Consider the following 9938-nt stretch of genomic DNA (forward strand, 5'->3'; position numbering starts at 1 on the left):
TCAAACATGTGGCTGCAACCATATATGTAGGTGTGAGCAAGTCACCTTTCCTATATGTGTGTCAGTACACTCACTCTGTATTTATAGTATCTGTAAAACGGGTCCCCTCTTCCCCCAGAGAGGAAATACAAGACTTCACCCAATACTGTTAGGAAAGCACTTTTGAGATTCTTGCAGTAAGAACCCTAGAAGTAGAAGAAAGTAATGGTGAAGCTGAAGGGAGGTAGTGTTTATAGTAAGGCAAGGTTGTTGATCTATCTGTTCTTCCTTTAGAAGGCCCTTTTTAAGCTTTCATAGCTGTATTACAGTTGTGGGAAGCCCTGGTGGGGTTCTGAACTAAGGCTCTCTTCTGCCTTCTCACAAATGGTCCAGTGCCTGTATAAAGTCACCATCTCCCCTGCCCTGGGAAATGTACTGGTCCTTTTCAAAGAGCCAGGTGCACCCTCCCAGCACAGGGCTGCATTCTTCTGACCTTCCTCCCTAGAAACAGGGCCTTCACATGAGCTTTGTTTGCAGTGCTTTGAGGGAGCTGGCAGCAGTAGATGAGTTCAAATCTGTAGCCAGGCAGTGTCCAGTAGCTTGGACAAAGAAGGAGCAAGGAAAGCGACAGGTGTGTGCAAAGTTCCTTTCACACCCATCTGACAGGCTGCAGTAGAAGTTTCACAGTCATCTCACCCCAGAGAGCAGGGACCTTTGGGCTGCAATAGCAGGAACTCACCTGAGAGAAGATAATTGTAATACAATACAAAGAGCTGCTTATGAGGTGTGGGCAGGTCTCAGGGGTTAGGTAACCACACGAGAGACTCTTTTTGCTGCTTGCCTGGAAGCAACCTTCAAAGTTGCTGTGCAAAACCTCGTGTTGCTACCTACTTTGTTCCCTGCATCCATGCTAGAAGCATACAGTCGGACAGTTCTTTCACTTTCTGCCCATGTCAGACCAGTGGAGCGGTTAGAGACTATTGTTAAGGAGATGCAACCAATTATCAGACAGATCAGATGCATCAGCAAGATGCATCTCCACTAAGCGAAATTACTTCTTCATTAAGGATCAGTTATGGCATGTAAATTTCTTTGAGCTGCCATTTATTCCCTGCAACGGACCCAAATAAGCAGCTTTCCCAGTTAAATGGAGTGCTCTATTTATCTGCAGAAGTTCATTTTAGCTAGCCAAAATAACTGAGCTATAGGTGCTTCTTTTAAGTAACAGTGGAGGACAGTACAATGCAGCCTTTTCCTTATGGTTTTACTTGTTACCATAGGGGAGGGAGAGAGGTGGACAGAGTGGATACCCAACTTCTGAAGTCCCGGATAGCCAGAAGGCCCATTCCCTTTCAAAGAAGATATGGCCAGCCCTCACAAAATCTCCTTAACCTTGAGATATGCTGTGGTCTAAAGCAGGCTCAGCCTAACCTGCCTCCTTTTGTTCTCCTCGGCTCATACTCTGAAATCTACGTTCCCCCATTTGTGATAGTTCTGAACTCCGTTTCTGTTTGCAGGGAAGAATGAGAAGGTGCCTGGTCAGAGACGGCAACCTGAACAAGACTTGACTGAGGAGGAGCTGGCTCGATATGTTCAGGAACTGCAGAAGCATCAGGTAAGCATGAAGCTGGGAAGATGTGCTTACATGAAGTCTCTCCTCACTAGAGTTCACTCTGCCTCTGTCACTTGGAGACTTCCTGGTAGAAAGGGAAGCACTGTATTCCGCAGAGGGCAATCTTCCCTATTGCCCTTGGAGACAAACACAGGTGTGGGGCTTTCAAGGAAGCCACTGCTGACACTGTTTGTGGATGGACGAAAGGCTTCAGGGCACTGCAAGCGCCTTTGTCAGTGCAGAACTTCATCTTTGTGCTCTCTTTCTCTAGGAGACGGCTGAGAAAACCAAGCGAATGAGCACCAAGGAGATGTAAGGGGCCTCCACACAGGAGGAGCTTAGGAGGATGGGCCCAACCTGCCATCCTGTCCTCCAGTGCTGATCTCAGTATGCACAAGTGTCTGCTACAGTCGCCCAGTCACAGATATCTACATTGTATAGCGATGGGTTATTTGTTTTGTAATTCACAGAGAAATGGGGCCAGGGAAGGGGAGCACAGCCCACCTGTTCAGGGAGCTTCACTGTTGGGGATTTGGAAGGCTGGGAGGGAAATACAGCAGCCTCTGGGAACCTTTCCCAGAGCAGAGAGCTGCTCCCTGCAAGAGCTAACAGGGGTTTCTGTGCCCCTGGGTCTGAGGAAAGGATGGAGGTCAGTGCTGGATATAAAAGGGGTCTTCAACCAATACGGTCATCAGCACCAGCCATGGCTGCAGAAAAAAATACAGGCCAGACAGTTCTGTGGCTGAGCGTGTGTGCAGCAGGGCATCATTAGCCAAGGACCTTGTCCTGCTTATCCTCCCCTTCCAGCCTCGTGAGACATCTGGAAGTTTTGATAACATGGTGCTGGTATGAGTCTAGCACATTCCTCCTTGCTTTCCAGCGGACTGTCCCCAGCAGCTCCTCCAGTACATTGTGGGCTCCAACACAACAAGGTTCCTTTTGACCTCATCTCGCTCTTACTCTCCCTACTCCCTCCTTAAAGGTGCTATCATATTTTTTCTTACCACATTCACATGCTGACTCCCCCTTTTGTTTTGTTCTGTTTTTTATTACTTTATTTCCTATGGTAGTAATTCAGTTTTTGTATGTTTCGTAGCTCTAGAACTTTCAAGAAAACCCTACCTGTGGGTTTTTGTTACTGACAGTGCTGTAATGTCCATGCATAGTTTGTATCACTCTGCACTCAGCCACCACAAGCAACACAAGCAACTTGTGAGCCCTACACTGCAGGGTATTTCTCAGTTGGGGATGGCAACATCCTGTGTGGGGAGAAGAGACAGGGCTGGATGTAATTAGTTCCACCAGGCACAGATCAACACTGCAACTCTCTCTAGCTCTTGCTCCCTTGGCTACCACTGATTTTGTGCTCAGAGTCCATGCTCAGCCCTCCATAAATTGCCTAGAGGGAACTGCCAGGTAGTCTAGAGACAGATGGACTGGGCAGTCCCATTGAGTAGGGTATTTTAAAATACCTAACTACATAGAAAACTGTTTAGCTGAAGTCTAGGTGAAGTTAGCCATCATCTTGGGGTCTTCATCTCCAGCTGGGGTAAGGTATCAGTGTTCTTTGATTCCAGGGCTAGGTTTGGAGTCAAGACTGGAATCCTCGCTCCTGAGGCATATCACAGTGTCCCTGATCAGACCATCTTTGACAACTGTTGCATCCCTTCATGGGTCATTTTCTTCTGGCTTCTTTCTGAGAGCATCGGTCCTAGTTATGAATGTTACTCTTTTTTTGACAATCACCTCTCTAGCGTCAAGCCCAGCTGATTTTTTCCTGAAGTTGTCAAATGTACTTTTACACTCTCTTGTGTAATACTTACACAAACAACCTGTTTCCACATTCCCTTCATGCCCCTGCTGGGCATCCCAAGCAGTTGCATGAGTTGAGATGACTGCCTATGACTTCAATCTTCCTGATCACAAACAATTTCAGCAATTGTTGAAATTGTTTTGCAGTCCTTAGTACTTACTCAAGCAAAACTCCCTACTTGCATCAGCAGAAGCATGTTCCACTTGAGTGAAGATCAGCAGGGCTCGTGTCCCAACTGTCCCCTTTATGCACAATGCTTGAAAAAGCAGAATGAGCTGGGGTGTAGCAAGTGCAGGAAAAGAAGAAAGTTTGGTCCCTGCTATGATCTGACTTTTGCAGTGGGAATAATAATCTGCCCCACAATGCTTGGAGGTTTTAGCATAATAAATACAGAAAAGGGCTATTTCTTCTCCCTCGATGATCCCAATTTGAAATGCTATCACCCGTGAAGGTGAGGAGAGTCAATATATAGGAGATGAGAGGAAGGCCAAGTTCAAGAGCAGGACAGCACTACACTGGGAACACAGTGGAGTCAAATTGTTTGTGTTCCCCCATTCCCGCTGGTGGCACTGGAGGAAGTGGTTGGTGGAACAGGAGCATCCATTAGACATGCCCTCCTCCCCAATGGTATGAGCAAAGCAGCTTCATATGCTGGATATGGAGTTGCAGGAACATTGTTAGTAAATGTTTTGCTTTATTCCAGTCCTATTCTGAAAGTTAGTTTGTGCCTCTCAGCTCAGTTCCTCCCAACTTAATCATTAAAGTGCCTTAGAGAAAACACAACAACTTGCCTTAAAGGCTTTCCCTGGATGGAAACAATGTCTTATTGTTCAATCAAGATCTCCAACTGGGAGAAGAAAAGCATGTGTAGGGGTGGCTAGTCCAAAGCTGAAGGGCTTCTGTAGGCTGTGATTACACAATACCTTCTCCAGTCTGCTTCCTGTCTCCTGTGGATGTGCAGTCCATGAGGGTGGCTGCTGGGGTCATCTGGAGTGTTGCATGCTGGCAGTTGTAGTTTACAGAGCTTGCACTTTTACTGAAGGCATATGGATTGGCTGCTGTCTCTCTGGAGCAAGCCAAGGTAAGCTCTCTGATAAGCCATATAACGTAAGTCTAGCATAGTCTGGGGCAGTGTGGTAGGAGTGTAGTGAACAGATGCCTCCACGGGAAGAGCTGCCACTTGCACAGCCTCTTCCTCCTCGTGACTTCAAAGGGAGAATGTAACCGGAGAATGATGCTGGTTCCAAGGGCTATGGTATCCGAATGGTACCTAAGCACCTCGCCTCCCCACCCAGAGAGGAAAGGCAAGCTTTCGGTGAGCAGTGCCCAGGCTGTAACCCACTACAGACTGGTCTTTCACCAACTTCTGCAGGGTGATTCAGCTAATGAGGAAGGATGCGCTGAATGCCAAATGTCCTCTGGGACAACGGCTGTAGAGACAAGGGCAGGGAAGGCATTTGTTTTCAAAAAGCCAAATTTAAGGAAGAAACAAAAAACGCCCACTCCTCCCTCTATATTCCCTCCTGTACGTGTGTGAAATTTATCAGTATTCTGTAGGTTTTCTTAGTGCACATATTTTACTTGATTTTGTAATGTTTTTGAAGCAGGGGGGTTTGGATATTACTGCCAAATAAATGAAACAAAATTTTAAAAAGAGCACTTGTTTTATTTTATTTCTGAGTTCTCACCACAACTCTCCCCTTTTCTCTTCAAAAAAAAAAAAAAAAAAAAATACACCTGACAAATGTGAATCAACATGACTGTCTCTGTTTGGAAGGCTGGGAGGCAAACTGAAGTAAGGGAAGGAGAAGTGAAAGACTGCAACTGCACTGTAAGCCAGCAGCAGAAACATAACCTGCTGCCAAGGTTCCTGCTTCCCAGCTATGCATTCTTGGTAACGAGACTGCTTCACAGGCCTTTCAATTCCCCTTTCACTCTGCAACACACTCCACCTGTGCCCCTGGGAAAACAGCAGCTTTCTACCTGTGATGTGTTTGTGTCATAGCACCATGGGGTTCCTGACCATGTACAGTCACAGGGACTGTATTTAATGATGGTAATAAGGGGACCTGCCTTTGACTGAGGAGGGGGAGGGGAGAGCTGGCAATGAAGAAAAAATCACATTGTTTTTAATCCTGCTCCTGAAACTGTTTTTTTCCTGTGCCTGATGGACAGAGAGAAGGGCCCCAGGAGGAGTGGAAAGGTGTTTTTGGTGAGCCCTAAGTAGAGCTAAAACTCAATATGTTTCTTTTTTCAATTCAGTTCAGTATGGGTTTGCATGGTGGAAGGGAGTCGACTTTGGAGGGGCGGAAATCCTGTCTGCAGACTGGGCTTGAATCGGTGTTTCTTAAGGGAAGGCTACTTCTGCACAGTTACTCAGGTTTATCGTGCAGTGTCCTGCTTGGAGCTGTACTGTGAAAGAGCAAGTGCTTGCCAGCCATCAGGAACCACCATGCTTGGAGCATGGAGCCCACCAAAGCACAGCATGCTGTGAGTCCATCCAGCTGCGAGCTGGACTGTGACATACATCCTTTTGGCTTTGTCATGCTGTGTGTGTAAGCGATGTGTGCTGGCAGGAAGGAGCTGTGGGACTGCAGTGTTAAGCCCTGGCTTAGCACTTCTCCCTCTGGCCTGGACAAAAATGAGATGGCAAGCAAGCAGGAGCAGCAGCCCTGCCACAAGCACTGCTTTGTCTCCTATGACATATCCTTGCCTTTCACTGTGCTTCGCTCCTCCTCTGGAAAAATTGTCTAAATTGTGGCGGGGAAATTTCTAAGGCATTTGTGAAATGCAAACAATTCTCTCTTTCTCTCCTCTCTCCTATGGTGTGTCTGCAACAGAGCATCGTACGTGTCAGTTTGTCACGGTGTTGCTCTGTGATCTTGCTGAGCGTCTGCCCTGCCCTTCTGCATCCTACAGCACTCAGGGTGTCAGCTCCCTCCAGCCTGGCTCGTCTGTTGCAAGTTTGGGCCGTTCAGTACAGGAGAGAGTTGAGGACTGCTTTTGTCACAGAGCCAGTAGATAGACAGCTGTATGGGATGTCATCTGTATGACATCTATGTATGAGAGACATCTGTAGGGCAGGTTTGGAGGCCACACACTGCACACTTGGTCCCCTTAGCAGCAGCAGAGATGCCACAGCTTAAAACTGAGAGAAATTCAGCTAGGAGAAGTGCTTTCCTATATACCAGAAACGTTCAAATTTGTGTTGACTGTGCAAGCAGCCAGCAGAGAGTAATTGATGCTGATGCACACTCCTAAATGCCTCAGCTATACTAGACTTATGCCAAAGTTTCTCTGTGCAAGTTTCCCCAAGTGGGGCTTCTCTGCCAAGAGATCAGTTTTACTTCTGTCTAATGGCATTGCAATGCTTTATTTTGTGCTCCTTTTCAACTTGTCCACCATTTCCCTTCCATGTCCCTCCACTGTTTTCTTGATTCTCCATGTCAAAGCTATACTATTTCCTAGGACATACCGCCAGGTCCTGCCCAGTCTCCCTTCTCCCAGAAGCTCCATGAAAACCAGGACTCCTACAGCCCAGAGATCTGGAGCTCTGCATCTTGTCGCAACCAGTAAACAACAAGATCTATGTCAGACCAATACTTTCTTGATATTGGGACAGTCTGTGTGGATCCTGTGGTGTCTATTGTTGAGCTTGTGCTACAGGATGTGTCCCAGTTAGGGTCCTCTTTTGTCTTTGGTTCTTATCTGGCTGGACCTGGTAGGAGCATGGTATTTCTGAGATTGTTACCAGTCTCTCAGATTAGATAGATGTTGTCTATCCTCTCTTTCTCCATCCATCCAATAGCTTTTTGGACAGAGAATAAAGCATATGTCTCATTTTCGGGGTCTTGGGGGGGGGGGGGGGAAAGGAGAAAAAACTCTACCTAATGGAAACACAATCCCATCTGCTGTGTGGTTAGCTCGAGGCAAACCTGTTTGCTATCACTTAAGCAGTTTTTCACTTGCAATAACCCCTTGTTCTTTCCACTGCAGTTAGGTATTCTGCATAACCCACTTTGAGGCATCTTATAAAGCCCTGTTAAAGCCAGGAAAATTATCTTTGATTCACTTTTACCTATACTTATTCCCCTCTATTTCTTTTGCTCTTCAGCCCTCAAACACTTTAATGGGTGTTCCCCCCACATTCTCTATGTTCCCAACAGGCTGGCTTGTTTCTATCATACTACACTTGCCTGAGTGAATACATGTCTTTACTACTGGTCTACTGGGGCCACTAGCCCATACACATACACATACACACATATACACACATACAGGCCTCAACCAGGAAGGCTGAGGTTAGGCTTGTTGGTAAGGAACCCTTGGGAGCTTGCTTGAAATGCTTCCAAAACTGCACTAGGTGGTCCTTTTCTGCCACAGCTCAAGTTAAACATTTTAAACCTATGCGACATCAGATGGCATGACAGCTACTAGAAAGCTAGGCAATTTCTGGTTGGGGGAAGGTGCAAGGTATTTGGAAGACAGGAAAGAAAATCAGAAGTATCTCAAAAAATGGAAGAACAGGAAATAGCTATTTAATAAGGATCAGTTTAGGGTTTTACCGTCTACACACTTGATTTCTCCTGCCTCATACAGGCTGGGCAGCAAATACCTACTTGAGGTTAGGTTTATCTCAGTTGGTTAGAGCGTGGTGCTAATAATGCCAAGGTCACGGGTTTCATCCCTGTATAGGCCACTCGTTTGGGGGTTGGACTAGATGATCTCCAGAGGTCCCTTCCAACCTTACCAAGTCTATGATTCTTAGTGTCTTAAAATGGTATGTTTATAATACCTAGGATGCAGTTCTAGACAAAAAAAAATGATATACCAGCAGAGTGCAAGCTGAAGGTGACTTAGGGTCACACTGCTGTGAAAAAAGGCAAACCACTGTACTAGGAAGAATACAGAGAGGCACAGTCTGTAAAACATGGTGCAATCACTCTGTTCCATGTGGCATCATGGAGGCCTTCGCTGGAGTAACTTCTGGTTTGGGCAGTGTCTTTCAGGAAGGAGGTGGATCAGATTGGAAAGAACTCACAGGCAAACAAAAATAACAAATGGTCTTGAAAACATGACTTACAAGGACAGATCAGATGCCTCAGGCATAGTTAAGAGAAGAAGGAGGGCTTCTCTAAGTGTCTTTTTTTTCAGCAGAGACTGCTATCAAGAGGAAAGCCATCAGTCCAAAATAAAGCCATCAAACCAAGGAAAACCATCAAACCAAAGAGGAACCACCAGTCTGGCCTCTCTCTCTGCAGTGAATGGGACACTGTAGCTTGTGCTGCAGCAAGACAGCTCTAGATTAGACTCAGAGAATGCTTTTGAACCCAAAGGATAGCAAAGAAATGGAAGATACTTCCTTGAGGTTTCACGGTCTCCCTCCTTGGAGCTCTTTTAAGAATAGACTAGAAAACCAACCATCAGGAATAGTCAATGTGTAGCTAATCCTATTCTAAGATGGGAGAACAGACTGGTGACCCTCCTGAGGTCCCTTCTGTTTCTCTTTGCTGTGACATTATGAGGATGGGGCTCATTGGGTAGTGTCACCTTTGCTCAAATGAATGATGAAGTAACTTCTAATGGTGTTGTATTACATGAGCATAATCTCTTTACATTCCTCTCACACAACTGTAATGGACTTAGCAGCTTTGCTACTGTGAGCTCTTCTATGCAAACAACAGTCCAACAGAGGAGAAGGTTGTGTTACTTTGTTTTAGTGGATATGCTCCTTTCAAAGTTTTTTAAAAAAATAACATTGCCTCTCACACGTTACTTTTTGCATCGTAACAAATAATGCCCAAATAACTCCTCTACCATATACTAGCTGCTGTGTATGCATGTCTTAACACTGACATTCCATGGCCTCTCAGTGCTCAGCTTCAAAATAGGTCTATTTCCCTGCTTATATTCTACTGCTGGAATTTCCCAAGATTTAAAGAAGGAATGAAGCAAAGTGTTAGCTGCCAATTTGGCTCGGTGGCACTATAAATACTTTGTGTTGTGCATACTTACTGAAGCTAAGTGATTTTAGAGGGTGGGAGACAGGAAGTCTGTTCCCCATCTCTAGCAGAGGCCTAGCTTAAACTCTGACCTGTTTTTAGGGAGCAAAGTACATCTGAGTATTAGTGAGTTGTTGCATTGTGTTGCTATGTGCACTTAATTACTTCACAATTCTCTAGTTTTTTTCAACTTCAGACTGTGATATATGCTATTTAAGTGGCTGATCAAGATTCCAAAAGGTATCGTAAGGTATTTATTATCTTTAATTCTGAAGATGGGAGTGGACTGATCTATCATAAGACCTGGTACCTGAAAAAGAAATGAACCAGTCCACAGATCACAACTTTGGCAGAACTAATGCTTAAAGCACTGTAGTAGGCAAGAATAAAATCCAGATGACCAGACACTTGTGTTTACATCAAACCTGCCACTAGCTATCCTGGTCTAGCTAAAACAGCACAACCTGGATAGAGTGGACAACATTATATTGAAAAGGAATAGCTATGCTGGTACAATTTCTGCTTCTATGTG

The 9938-nt window shown here is 45.5% G+C and overlaps 1 protein-coding gene across 1 annotated transcript in view; it reads left to right on the forward strand.

Moving 5' to 3' along the window:
• The window catches only part of FSTL1 (follistatin like 1), a 54541-nt gene extending 49483 nt beyond the window's left edge, over positions 1–5058 (forward strand). The window contains exons 10-11 of the mRNA XM_062595102.1: positions 1497–1594; positions 1863–5058. Coding sequence (XP_062451086.1) covers positions 1497–1594; positions 1863–1907 — 143 coding nt within the window. The 3' untranslated portion in view covers positions 1908–5058. The remainder of the gene's footprint in view (positions 1–1496; positions 1595–1862) is intronic.
• The last annotated feature ends 4880 nt before the right edge of the window (positions 5059–9938 follow it).

Source organism: Rhea pennata, chromosome 1 (assembly GCF_028389875.1).
Source record: "Rhea pennata isolate bPtePen1 chromosome 1, bPtePen1.pri, whole genome shotgun sequence".
NCBI classification, from domain to species: domain Eukaryota; kingdom Metazoa; phylum Chordata; class Aves; order Rheiformes; family Rheidae; genus Rhea; species Rhea pennata.